This window comes from Lolium perenne, chromosome 1 (assembly GCF_019359855.2).
Source record: "Lolium perenne isolate Kyuss_39 chromosome 1, Kyuss_2.0, whole genome shotgun sequence".
Lineage (NCBI taxonomy): Eukaryota > Viridiplantae > Streptophyta > Magnoliopsida > Poales > Poaceae > Lolium > Lolium perenne.
This window is the reverse complement of record NC_067244.2, coordinates 149021324-149036008: the sequence shown is the minus strand read 5'-3', so window position 1 is coordinate 149036008 and position 14685 is coordinate 149021324. Positions and strand designations below refer to the sequence as shown.

Genomic DNA, 14685 nt, shown 5'->3' with positions numbered 1-14685 from the left:
AACAGCACAACACAACCTTAGAACTTTCTATCACTGTCCCAGGTGTCAATGCAGGCATGAACCCACTATCGAGCATAAATACTCCCTCTTGGAGTTACAAGCATCTACTTGGCCAGAGCATCTACTAGTAACGGAGAGCATGCAAGATCATAAACAACACATAGATATAACTTTGATAATCAACATAACAAGTATTCTCTATTCATCGGATCCCAACAAACGCAACACATAGAATTACAGATAGATGATCTTGATCATGTTAGGCAGCTCACAAGATCCGACAATGATAGCACAATGGGGAGAAGACAACCATCTAGCTACTGCTATGGACCCATAGTCCAGGGGTAGACTACTCACACATCACTCCGGAGGCGACCATGGCGGCGTAGAGTCCTCCGGGAGATGATTCCCCTCTCCGGCAGGGTGCCGAAGGCGATCTCCTGGATCCCCCGAGATGGGATCGGCGTTGGTGGCGTCTCTGGAAGGTTTTCCGTATCGTGGCTCTCGGTACTGGGGGTTTCGTCACGGAGGCTTTAAGTAGGCGGAAGGGCAAGTCAGGAGGGGGCACAGGGGCCCCACACCATAGGCCGGCGCGGCCAGGGGGTGGGCCGCGCCGCCCTAGGGTTTGGGCACCCCGTGGCCCCACTTCGTTTCGTCTTCGGACTTCTGGAAGCTTCGTGGCAAAATAGGCCCCTGGGCGTTGATTTCGTCCAATTCCGAGAATATTTCCTTACTAGGATTTCTGAAACCAAAAACAGCAGAAAACAGCAACTGGCACTTCAGCATCTTGTTAATATGTTAGTTCCAGAAAATGCACGAATATGACATAAAGTGTGCATAAAACATGTAGATAACATCAATAATGTGGCATGGAACATAAGAAATTATCGATACGTCGGAGACGTATCACATACCTACCTACTACATGGTATTTCTCCGCCATTCCAAAGTAAATTGCTTGAGTGCTACCTTTAAATTTCCATCATTCGCCTTTGCAATATATAGCTCATGGGACAAAATAGCCTTAAAAACTATTGTGGTATTGAATATGTACTTATGCACTTTATCACTTATTAAGTTGCTTGTTGTGCGATAACCATGCTCCTGGGGACGCCATCAACACTTTGTTGAATATCATGTGAGTTGCTATGCATGTTCGTCTTGTCTGAAGTAAGGGCGGTTTTCACAATCAAATGGTTTGAGTATGCATACTGTTAGAGAAGAACATTGGGCCGCTAACTAAAGCCATGAATCATGGTGGAAGTTTCAGTTTGGACATAAAACCTCAATCTCTTATGAGAATATTAACTGTTGTTGAATGCTTAAGCATTAAAAGAGGAGTCCATTATCTGTTGTCTATGTTGTCCCGGTATGGGTGTCTAAGTTGAAGAATGATCAAAAGCGAGAAATCCAATGCGAACTTTCTCCTTAGACCCTTGTACAGGCGGCATAGAGGTACCCCTTTGTGACACTTGGTTGAAACATATGTTATGCAATGATAATCCGTGTTAATCCAAGCTAATTAGGACAAGGTGCGGGCACTACTAGTATACTATGCATGAGGCTTGCAACTTGTAAGATATAATTTACATGATACATATGCTTTATTACTACCGTTGACAAAATTGTTTCATGTTTTCAAAACCAAAGCTCTAGCACAAATATAGCAATCGATGCTTTCCTCTTTGAAGGACCTTTCTTTTACTTTTATGTTGAGTCAGTTCACCTATTTCTCTCCATCTCAAGAAGCAAACACTTGTGTGAACTGTGCATTGATTCCTACATACTTGCATATTGCATTTGTTATATTACTCTATGTTGACAATTATCCATGAGATATACATGTTATAAGTTGAAAGCAACCGCTGAAACTTAATCTTCCTTTATGTTGCTTCAATACCTTTTACTTTGAATTATTGCTTTATGAGTTAACTCTTATGCAAGACTTATTGATGCTTTTCTTGAAGTACTATTCATGAAAAGTATTTGCTTTATGATTCAGTTGTTTACTCATGTCATTACCATTGTTTTGATCGCTGCATTCATTACATATGCTTACAATAGTATGATCAAGGTTATGATGGCATGTCACTCCAGAAATTATCTTTGTTATCGTTTACCTGCTCGGGACGAGCAGGAACTAAGCTTGGGGATGCTGATACGTCTCCGACGTATCGATAATTTCTTATGTTCCATGCCACATTATTGATGATATCTACATGTTTTATGCATACTTTATGTCATTATTATGCGTTTTCCGGAACTAACCTATTGACGAGATGCCGAAGGGCCAGTTGCTGTTTTCTGCTATTTTAGGTTTCAGAAATCCTAGTAAGGAAATATTCTCGGAATCGAACGAAATCAATGCCCAGGGTCCTATTTTTCCACGAAGCTTCCAGAAGTCCGAAGGGGAAACGAAGTGGGGCCACGAGGTGGGGACACAGTAGGGCGGCGCGGCCCAAGCCCTGGCCGCGTCGGCCTAGCGTGTGGCCCCACCAGGATTCCACCGACCTTGCCCTTCCGCCTACTTAAAGTCTCCGTCGCGAAAACCCTACCACGTTCGACGAAACCAGAGAAAACCTTCCATAGCCGCCGCCATCGCGAAGCCAAGATCTGGGGGACAGGAGTCTCTGTTCCGGCACGCCGCCGGGACGGGGAAGTGCCCCCGGAAGGCTTCTCCATCAACACCACCGCCATCTTCATCAACGCTGCTGTCTCCCATGAGGAGGGAGTAGTTCTCCATCGAGGCTCGGGGCTGTACCGGTAGCTATGTGGTTAATCTCTCTCCTATGTACTTCAATACAATAATCTCATGAGCTGCCTTACATGATTGAGATTCATATGATGATGCTTGTAATCTAGATGTCATTATGCTAGTCAAGTGGATTTTACTTATGTGATCTCCGGAGACTCCTTGTCCCACGTGTGTAAAGGTGACAGTGTGTGCACCGTGTGGGTCTCTTAGGCTATATTTCACAGAATACTTATTCGCTGTTATGAATGGCATAGTGAAATGCTTATTTATATCTCTTTATGATTGCAATGTGTTTTGTATCACAATATATCTGTGTGCTACTCTAGTGATGTTATTAAAGTAGTTTATTCCTCCTGCACGGTGTAATGGTGACAGTGTGTGCATCGTGTAGTACTTGGCGTAGGCTATGATTGTGATCTCTTGTAGATTATGAAGTTAATTATTGCTATGATAGTATTGATGTGATCTATTCCTCCTTTCGTAGTGTGAAGGTGACAGTGTGCATGCTATGTTAGTACTTGGTTTGGTTATGTTGATCTGTTATGCACTCTAAGGTTATTTAAATATGAACATTGAATATTGTGGAGCTTGTTAACTCCGGCATTGAGGGTTCGTGTAATCCTACACAGTTAGTGGTGTTCATCATCCAACAAGAGGGTGTAGAGTCTAGCATCTATTTATTTATTCTGTTATGTGATCAATGTTGAGAGTGTCCACTAGTGAAAGTATGATCCCTAGGCCTTGTTCCTAAATACTGCTATCGCTGCTTGTTTACTGATTCATTACATGTTTACTTCCTGCAATATTACTACCATCAATCGCACGCCAAAAGCACTTTTCTGGCGCCGTTACTACTGCTCATACTTATTCATACCACCTGTATTTCACTATCTCTTCGCTGAACTAGTGCACCTATTAGGTGTGTTGGGGACACAAGAGACTTCTTGCTTTGTGGTTGCAGGGTTGCATGAGAGGGATATCTTTGACCTCTTCCTCCCTGAGTTCGATAAACCTTGGGTAATCCACTTAAGGGAAACTTGCTGCTGTTCTACAAACCTCTGCTCTTGGAGGCCCAACACTGTCTACAAGAATAGAAGCACCCGTAGACATCAATGTCTAAGTTGAGAATAATCAAAAGCGAGAAATCCAATGCGAGCTTTCTCCTTAGACCTTTGTACAGGCGGCATAGAGGTACCCCTTTGTGACACTTGGTTGAAACATATGCTATGCAATGATAATCCGTGTTAACCCAAGCTAATTAGGACAAGGTGCGAGCACTATTAGTATACTATGCATGAGGCTTGCAACTTATAAGATGTCTTATACATAACACATATGCTTTATTACTACCGTTGACAAAATTGTTTCTTGTTTTCAAAATAAAAGCTCTAGCACAAAAATAGTAATCCATGCTTCCCTCTGCGAAGGGCCTTTCTTCTACTTTATTGTTGAGTCAGTTTACCTATTCTTTCTATCTTAGAAGCAAACACTTGTGTAAATTGTGTGCATTGATTCTTACATGTTTACCTATTGCACTTGTTATATTACTTTGTGTTGACAATTATCCATGAGATATACATGTTGAAATTGAAAGCAACCGCTGAAACTTATATCTTCCTTTGTGTTGTTTCAAAGCTTTCTACTAAGAATTTATTGCTTATGAGTTAACTGTTATGCAAGTCTTATTGATGCTTGTCTTGAAAGTATTATTCATGAAAAGTCTTTGCTATATGATTCATTTGTTTACTCATTATCTTCATCATTGCTTCGAATCGCTGCATTCATCTCATGTGCTTTACAATAGTATGATCAAGATTATGATAGCATGTCACTTCAGAAATTATCTTTGTTATCGTTTACCTACTCGAGGGCGAGTAGGAACTAAGCTTGGGGATGCTTGATACATCCCAAACGTATCTATAATTTCTTATGTTCCATGCTACTTTTATGATGATACTCACATGTTTTATACACATTATATGTCGTTATTACGCATTTTCCGGCACTAACCTATTGACGAGATGCCGAAGAGCCGATTCTTTGTTTCTGCTTTGTTTTGGTTTCAGAAATCCTAGTAAGGAAATATTCTCGGAATTGGACGAAATCAACGCCTGTGGGCCTATTTTTCCACGAAGCTTCCGTAAGTCCGAAGAGGAAACGAAGCGGGGCCACGAGGTGGCCACACAACAGGGCGGCGCGGCCCAGGTGCTGGCCACGCAGCCCTAGCGTGTGGGCCCCTCGTGACACCCCCTGACCTACCCTTCCGCCTACTTAAAGTCTTCGTCGCGAAACCCCCAGTACCGAGAGCCACGATACGGAAAACCTTCCAGAGACGCCGCCGCCGCCAATCCCATCTCGGGGGATTCAGGAGATCTCCTCCGGCACCCTCCGGAGAGGGGAATCATCTCCCGGAGGACTCTTCATCGCCATGATCGCCTCCGGATTGATGTGTGAGTAGTTCACCCCTAGACCATGGGTCCATAGCAGTAGCTAGATGGTCGTCTTCTCCTAATTGTGCTATCATGCTCGATCTTGTGAGCTGCCTATCATGATCAAGATCGTTTCTTTGTAATCCTACATGTTGTGTTTGTTGGGATCCGATGGATATTGAATACTATGTCAAGTTGATTATCAATCTATCATATATGAGTTGTTTATGTTCTTGCATGCTCTCCGTTGCTAGTAGAGGCTCTGGCCAAGTTGATACTTGTGACTCCAAGAGGGAGTATTTATGCTCGATAGTGGGTTCATGCCTCCATTAAATCTGGGACAGTGACAGAAAGTTCTAAGGTTGTGGATGTGCTGTTTCCACTAGGGATAAAACATCGATGCTTTGTCTAAGAATATTTGTGTTGATTACATTACGCACCATACTTAATGCAATTGTCTGTTGCTTGCAACTTAATACCGGAAGGGGTTCGGATGATAACCTGAAAGTAGACTTTTTAGGCATAGATGCATGCTGGATGGCGGTCTATGTACTTTGTCGTAATGCCCTGATTAAATCTCATAGTACTCATCATGATATATGTATGTGCATTGTTATGCCTTCTTTATTTGTCAATTGCCCAACTGTAATTCGTTCACCCAACATGCTATTTATCTTATGGGAGAGACACCGCTAGCGAACTGTGGACCCCGGTCTATTCTTTACATCTGAAATATAATCTACTGCAATACTTGTTCTTTACTGTTCTTCGCAAACAATCATCTTTCACACAATACGGTTAATCCTTTGTTTACAGCAAGCCGGTGAGATTGACAACCTCGCTGTTACGTTGGGGCAAAGTTCTGTGATTGTGTTGTGCAGGTTCCACGTTGGCGCCGGAATCCCTGGTGTTGCGCCGCACTACATTCCGCCACCATCAACCTTCAACGTGCTTCTTGACTCCTACTGGTTCGATTAAACCTTGGTTTCTTACTGAGGGAAACTTGCTACTGTGCGCATCACACCTTCCTCTTGGGGTTCCCAACGGACGTGTCAACTACACGCATCAGGAGGCTGTGGTGCTCGAATCAAGGTGGGATTTGTTTCTTGTACGCCAAAATGAATTTGATACAAGTTTCATGTTGAAGGTTAGGTAACGAAAGTTTGTAACTAAAAATTATACTAGCGCCATGGTGAGGTTCTTTTTGATAGATCTATACGGTTGGGCAAACTTTTTTGACACTTTTTTAGATAGGGTTCCTTGTTGTTACACGTATGGCATCATGTATGGCAAATTTGGGGTCATTTGGAGATGTTTGAAAAAATCACTTTGCTTAAGCGCATGCCGTTTCGTCTCACTGAAACCAGCTTTTCTAACAAGGTGATTTTTTCTACCTTCTTTAAATGACCTCAAATTTCATACAGCTGATCTTCTATACATAGATAGATAGATTGTTTCGTTTTTTCATTTTTCAAACTTTTTATTTCCCTTTATAATACCCAATTGATTTTCAGGTCAAAACCTCGAAAACAGCATCATGTATAGCATCATTTTCACCCTAAATTTCAAATTTTGTGAAACTTTCCCTTTCAGATATTCCTTGTTGTTATAGGTATGGCATCATGTATGCCAAACTTGGTTAGGTCTCACTGAAACCAGCTTTTGTAACAAGTTAGGTTTTTTCGACCTTCTCAAAAGGGATTTTTTCTACCTTCTCTAAATGACCTCAAAAATCATACAGACGATCTTCTATACAAAGATAGGTAGATTGTTTCATTTTTACATTTTTTGAACTTTTATTTCCCTTTATAATACCCATTTCATTTTTAGGTCAAAACCTCGAAAGTTAACATAAGTAGATGGTGAACCCTCCCAAACTTCAAATACAGAGATAGATAGATTGTTTCGTTTATCATTTTTACCATGAATAGTAATGGCTACAAGAAATCGGTGATGGTTTATCATTTTTTGCGTGAAAAGTAATGGCTACAACAAATCGGTGATGGTTTATCATTTTTTGCGTGAAAATTAATGGCTACAACAAATCGGTGATGGTTTATCATTTTTTGCGTGAAAAGTAATGGCTACAACAAATCGGTGATGGTTTATCATTTTTTCCGTGAAAAGTAATGCCTAAAAGAGTTTATAATTTTTAGCGCGTGAAAACTAATACAGAAAACCGCCCTTTAGCATACTAAGAGGGTGGAAGCTAACCGCCGACAGAGAGAGAGAGGGGTTATCATGCCCGTTAGATCATACGATCAACGGTCGGCGGGCACGATCCACATGACATGGGCTAGACCAATCAGGGCAATGTTGCACGTATGCGAGAATTTGTGAAGGGAGAGGGCAAAACTGAGTAGTATCAAGAAACCAAGGGCACCTGAGTAGTAAACAGACTAAGGGATTCAAATATGAGATTTAAAAATGGAAAATGCGTGTTTTGTACAATGAAACCCATCTTGGCCTAACTCAAACTATTTGCAATACAAATATACATGAGTGTGAGAATTGTGGCCTCATTTAGACAAACTATGTTTTGGGAAAAGCTGTTTTGGGAAGGGCTTATTGTGGAAAACCATGCACCTTCATAGCTATTAGGTGATTTGAGAAGTGGCAATTTATGGTAAATTTGATTAGTCTATGATTTATCTATGATTTGAGAAGTGACAATTTGTGGTAAAGACTCCATGAGTAAGTGCCACTCTTTTTCGGAATTTTTCGCATATTACATGACTCATTTAACTAGTTAATCCCATTTGTTGACTCTCTGTTGACCAGCCACTTGAGGGTAAAACTGAGTATATTGCACTAGCCAGTATTAGCACCCAAGGGGAAAACTGAGCACACAAAAAATGCTAGTATAAGACTCGAGGGTATACCTGAGTATATCTAAATTTTCAGGGTTAGACTAGAGGACGCGTGTTGCGGTGCAGAAATGGAAGACGTGCAATTGTTGACGCGTAGACGCGGGTCGCGGTGCAGAAGTCGAAGTCGTGCAATCGTGGACGCGTGTCGCGTTGCAGAAGTCCAAGATGTGCAGACGTGCAACGGTGGACGCGTAGGACGCGGGTCACATTAACCACCCCTCGCCTTTATAGACGCCTCCTCGCACTATCTCTGTCACTATCACTCGCGCACGCAACGCCGCCTCTCTCACGTCCCATCATCTTTTCCAAAGCAAAAAAAACCCTCTCCCTCTCCCTCTCCTCTGCCGGTGATCCCATCGTCCACGACGCCATCGGCTCCAAGCGCGACGCCTCCCTCTTGGACGTTGTCCCCTCATCGGCCGTCGCCGCCGCCGCCGGTGCATCGGAGCCTGCTGCCGCCGGTGGCGGTCAGATCCCGCCGGGATGGGACCCCTATGACGAGGTGCCGTACGTCCCGCCCCCGAACCCCTACGACACCTGCATGGAGGACCCATGGAACGAGGTAACTACGGTTTGCTTCCTTTTTTGTTCCCCATTTCTTTTTGAACCCTATTTTTGCTGGTGTAGATGGATATGTAGATGGATGAGTATTGGGTTAATATTTGCGCCGATTTTATTCCATTTTGTTTTGATCCCTTCTTGATTTCGTTTAAGATTTGGGGTTCGGCCGTTCGGTTAATTTATGCAAGTAATAATGGGACCTCAATCAGTTAATTTATGCAAGTAATCATGGGATCTCAATCAGTTATTTTATGCACGAATCAAAAGATATCAACTGTTTAATTTTGCAAATAATCTGGAATGTGTTCAAGTTCAGATCTGGAATCTGTTTCTTTGCCTATGATGAATCGTTGGGCACAAATTTTTACAGGGAGGGTTCAGCGAACCATTGCCGTGTACAAATCAGTTGTGCATGAGCTTTGGTTCGCTAACACCATCCCTGTAGATATATAATCGTGTCCACTCTAACTGAGGCTGCCTCTGTTTTTCCTAACTTTGTTATCATGCACGTTAGTCATCGTTGCAACTCATTCACTCATAGTTTCCGTTTGATATGGATCAGGTGTCTGTCAGCGACGACGAGGACCAACACACCAAGACTCGTTAGGTGCTGCAGAGGCTGCAGGTCGGCTAGTACATCTCCTACTTCGCCAAGGGTGTCTACAGGTGCCCCTTCTGCACTAGGAGACTCGGCGGCACTAACTTCAACTGCCTCCTCACGCATGCCGAGGACATCGGCAACACCTTCCCCAAGGTCGGCACGACGGTGAACGTCTACTCCTTCCGCGCCAAGCACAAGGCGCTCGGCATGCGCCTCCGCAACTTCCAGCGGGTGGAGATCTCCATCGGGCGCATGCCTTTGCTCGCCCAAGGCTCCCAAGGGGAGCAACAAGTGGAGGCAGAGCCAGATGGGGTAGGCGGAGTCCTGGACGTGTGCTGCTGCTGCCTCCTATTTTGTTGTTAGCTAGGAATGCCTTGTTGTTATGTTGTTAGTATGGTGGTGTTGTGAAGAACCTCGAACCTGTTACTATGTTTGGCTGATGTATGCAGCTTATTATCTAGGAAGGGATCCCTATTATCTATCCCTATTCTACTATATGACTGTGTGAATTTATCGTACATTATCCTGTAGATTTGCTTCTATATTTAACTACATACATATGGACCAGATGGAGTACTAGATTTGCTGCCATAATGGGCAAACAACGAGGGCCAAAAGGCACAAATAATTGAAGAAAGACAGAAATGCAAACTTCTCTAGATTTGATACTAATTAGGTGAAAAAAGACAGAGAGAAGGAGGGGAAAAGGTACTCTTAAAAATGCCAATTTGGGCCGAGAGAGACATAACTCAGCTCCTGCTCACGTGCAACGAAACACGTCCTGTCCCACGCGGTCCCTTTCTACCAGCCCCACGCGACGCGGCCCCACACGTCAGCACGGGACGGTCAACTAAACGGAAATTCTGCCGTCTGAGCTCCTTCTGCGGGTTTCAAACAAGAAATTGGAGAAAACTGAGGAAAAACTAAGAAGCTGGGCAAAACTTAGTACAACTAAGGACCCAAGGGTACGGAAATAGAAATCCCTAATATCTATTCTATCTTCACTAAAGAATAAAGATGCGTAGTAATCAACAGTAATTTTGAGCATTCCTTTGATGTCCTTAACCAGTCCATGTTCACCTCGCAAGCCAGCTATCTCATTCTTCCTCCTTCAAAAAAAGTATTACGATCGCCTTCTGATATATTTGTCTCTCTAGACCTCTATATAGCTTTTGTTTCTTCTTTTTTGCAGATATCACAAGCTCGGAAGAAATGTTCTTTTTCTACCTCTACTACTCTTCATTGTCAAGGTCCTCAGTGTCGGAAATCACCACCACACGACATTCTTGTGGCCTCGACAACCTCCTCCTAAGCGGCCAGTGGTCTCGCCGACACTCGTGAGGCGGTGTTGGCTTGGCCCTCAACGAAGGAGGTACAATGGCGGCGGCCTCATCATCTGTCACCGTCTCCACCACTTTGTCTCACACTCGACATGGATCTTAGAGCAATAGTGAAAAATTTATTGCAGGAATTTTCCTACAATTTCTTTGGCTTTCCTGTGCAATAAAGCGATTTGTAGTTCTAAAATCCTATAGTATTTCTAATCCCGCTGGATTGGATAAGACATGTCATTATCCTGGGATTTTCCTATTCATCTGTTATGAAATTCCTCTGAATCAAACGACCCTATGATTTATTTCAAAATGCCGGAAACGATAAGTGCCCATATAAAGCATGAGTAGGATTTACACACTGACAATTCTGAGAACTCTATTTGAGTGCACATTTTAATGTGCCTACATTGTCTACATATCCCTGTTCAAAAAATAAAAAAATTGTCTACATATCTACGAGAAACTACTGGAATCGGCATAGCAGCTCGGTAAGCGTCCATGTCAGGCGCTGCCGATCTTCACGTCCGGGTTGCGCACCGTCTTGAGCCACATCCCGGCGAGCACCCTGGACGACAGGCTCCATACCACGTCGGGCCGCTGCTGCTGCTGCCTCGCCTTCGCTGCCTGAGACGACGGCGGCGTTTGCACCCTCTTGCCGGCACGACCCGGACCGTGCGCCACCGTCCACTGCATCGCCGTCAGCTTCTGCCGCTCCGCGCGCCAGCTCGCGCTCCCGCCGACACCCGACGAGCTCCTCGTCTGCACTCCACCGACGTGCAGGCTCCTCACTTTGAACCTCCCGCCGCTGATCCCGGCCGCGCCCAGCATCCTCGCCGACTGCACGACGGCGACCATTGGCGCGCCCACCGCCTCGTAGCGCCGGGAAGGGTCGCGCAGCTGGATGGCAGCAACCAGCGTGACGCGGCCGTCCGAGACGCCGCGGGCATCGGACCACTCTTCGCACGGCACGAGCTCGTCGAACACGTCCACGTCCCCCGCAGCTGGTGCTACCTCGAACGGCGGCTCCTCGTCGGCCATGTCGGCCTGGATCATGAGCGCGTCCACCGCCATGGCCTCTAGCTTCTGGAGGGAGAATGCGAGCACCTCCTCCAACGTCTCCGGGTCGCTCCCGGCGCTCCAGATGCCGGTAGCGACGCGCTCTCTCCGGCCCTCGGACACTGCGGCGGCAAACTTCCGTACGAGCTGCACGGACCGCGCCGCGCTCGAGCTCGCGCCGCCCTCGGTTCGCCGTCCCCCGATAACCGCCTGCGCAATGCCCTCGAAACCCACCTGCTCAGGCGTCTTTCCGGTAAGGCTTTCCATGCCCCCAAGCGACACCAACTTATCCCGTACCTCGTTAGGGCCGCCTGCGGCTGCCATCTTCTGGAGCACGTCGAACCCAGTCGCGGCCATGGCGCTCGGCAGCACGAAGGGCCTGGACAGTTGCATGGCGAGCATCGGGGGAACGTCTCTGCTTGCCAGAGGCACGTTGAACGGGTTCATGGACAGCAAGAACCCGCCGTCGCGCGTCTGCACCGCCGGGCCAAGGCTCTGTCCCAAGTCCGGCACCACCGGCGGAGTCGCCGCCGCCGCCTCTCTTGATCTCGGCGTCATGGGCTGCTTCAGCTTCCTGTACTTGTCGTCGTCCACCGCCTCGAGCTTCCTGAGGAACTCAACGGTGACCATTTCCTCGTCAGCATCGAGGCTTGGCTGCTGACCGGCTACCCTGGGCGACTTCTTCCCGCCGCTGGCCATGAGCGCCTCGACGGCCTCGATCTGGTCGGCGATGGAGTCCAGCTCGCGCAGCACGTCGCGCTGGGCCTGGAAGTGGACGACCTCCTTAACCGACTCGACGCCCTTGTCAACCACCTCGTACTCCGGGATGGAGGCGTAGTCACCGTCGCCGGCGCCGCTGGCGGTGGAGAGCTCGTCGTCGTCGTCGGCACGCTTGTCGACGTTGAGCCTGTCGAGCAGCTGCCTGTAGGCCCTCATGGAAGGCGAGATGGATGCGTCGGACGCGGAAAGCTTGGGCCCGCTACTCGAGATGCTGAAGGAGTTCTTGCTGTGAGCCCTGGCGCGAGCGGGCGACACGGACACGTCCCTCGACGACGACCTCCCAGTCCCCGCCGGCCCCGCGGCGGCCTGCGTGTAGAGCCGGAGCCCCGCGTCCTCCATGAGCTGGAACCCGAGCCTGAGCAGGAGCTCGCCGCCGGCGGCCTTGCCCGCGAGGCCGTACGCCCTGTCGAACCACCGGACACGGCGCCCCTCGTTGCTCTTCTCGAGGGAGTCGCGCACGAGGGAGCTGACGTCCACGGCGTACGTGCCGAGCCGGATGTCCGGCGCCTCGACGGGGACGACGGACACCACGAACCGGCGCGGCTCGAGCTTGAGCGGCCTCCCGGTGCCCGGCCCGCCGGTGAAGAAGAGGTTGCACTTGACGAAGAGCGTCTCGTCGAACTCCGCGGAGCCGTCGCGGGACACGCGGGCCGGCATCGTCTGCATCGCGCCGTCCCTGGTCTCGGCCTTGCGGACGGCGACGGCGAGGCGGAGGCCGTCCATGGAGGCCGGCACGCCGCGCACCGCGGCCACGTCGACGGAGAAGAGGCATCCGGCGCGGCGCTTCCCGATGTGGGCCAGCGCGCGCACGGGCTTCCAGCTGCGCCACGCGGGGGAAGGCGCCGCCTTGGCCGCCGTGCCACTCGGCTCGGGCGTGGGCTCGCGGCTCCGCGAGTCCGCCGACGCCGCGTCGTCGTCGTCGGCGTGCGGGTGCGGAGGATGCCTGGAGCGCGGGCCGAGCCAGGAGGAGAGCGAGAGGCGGCGCGACGAGCGCGCGCGCCGGCCCTCCCGCCCCGCCCCGTCCACGATGCGCGGGCCGTCGTCGCCGGACCGCGCGATGGCGAGCGACGCGGTGCGGCGGTGGATGGCGTTGGGGCGGTCGAGGTAGTCGCCGATCCCGAGGCCGCCGCCGCCCTGTCCGGCCATGTGAGCGCACGTAGTACCTCAGATGGCTAGCTCGCTCGCTCGCTCTCGCCGCCCTGGTCGACCGGCCGCCTATCCACAGCTCCACTTCCACGCACGCTTGGCCAAAGCTTTTGTCGATCGGAGCTGGACCAGGAGGTGGTGGTGCGGATCGCGAAAGATATAGCTTTCGATCCACTCCGATTCTGGCGTCGTGTACCACGTTGGCGCCAAGGGAAGTTGAATCATCCGGGCCAAGCTAGCTAACTACCATTACAGCATCCCCACTCGTCCCCCGAAGAGGCCCCGGAGCGACGTTTTTCTCATCTGAACGGCGAAAATCGGTCCAGTCGTGCCCCCGATTCCTCGTTTTCTCCCATGCATCCGGCGAGCCCATGCCATCCCCGGTTCCCTGAGGCGCGCTCGGGGACTCCGGACGAAGCGAAAGCGCGCGAAACGACGAGAATTCTCTCCCGCACTTCCGCTTCGGCTTCGCCGCAGAGATGGACCCGGCCAGTCATCGGCACACGCATCGTCTTCCGCGCGCAGTAAAGGCTGCCGCCGGTTAGCTCGCCGCGCACGCGTAGCATCCACGCGGCATTTAATCGCCGAGTCCAGCCCCGCCTACATAACTCGCCGCGACGCGTAGCACCGACGAAACCCCCCGCCAGAGACGAACCCTATTCCACCACTACTCCCTCGCTGAGATCCATGGCGTTCAACGAGCAGGACGACGCGGCCAACAACGGCTTCCCCCGCCGGTCGCTCCACGCGTGGGAGGGCCACCTCCTCCACCAGGCGGGGTACCCCTGCCCGCCGGATACGAGGCCTCCGGCGGCGGGTGGCCGCTAAGTGCGGGCGGCGTGCCAATCCCGCAGCCGCCCCAGGGACACGCCCTCGACGTCGCCATCGACGAGGCCCGTCTGACCTTGTCGGACCAGGAGCGCGCCGAGCCACGCTACCACCCCGACAACTACACGTCGTGGAAATCCTACTTCCTGCGGCGGTGGGAGCGGGAGCTCGCCTCCTACGACGGCTCGCCGCTGCCGCCTCCGCGAAACAACACCGTCGGACGCAAGCGTTGGTGGAGCGTGATACGTCTCCGACGTATCGATAATTTCTTATGTTCCATGCCACATTATTGATGATATCTACATGTTTTATGCATACTTTATGT

General features: G+C 49.2%; 1 protein-coding gene across 1 annotated transcript; it reads right to left on the bottom strand.

The window, feature by feature from the left end:
* Nucleotides 1–10828: 10828 nt before the first annotated feature.
* Nucleotides 10829–13779, bottom strand: LOC127307373 (protein PLASTID MOVEMENT IMPAIRED 1-like). Its single transcript, XM_051338106.1, has one exon. The coding sequence runs from the start codon at nt 13530–13532 to the stop codon at nt 11052–11054; it is 2481 nt and encodes an 826-aa protein (XP_051194066.1). The 5' UTR covers nt 13533–13779; the 3' UTR covers nt 10829–11051.
* Between the last annotated feature and the right edge of the window lie 906 nt (nt 13780–14685).

Coding starts and splice junctions, on each gene's coding strand:
- LOC127307373 (XM_051338106.1), bottom strand. CDS start 13,532: ATGGCCGGACAGGGCGGCGGCGGCCTCGGGATCGGCGACTACCTCGAC.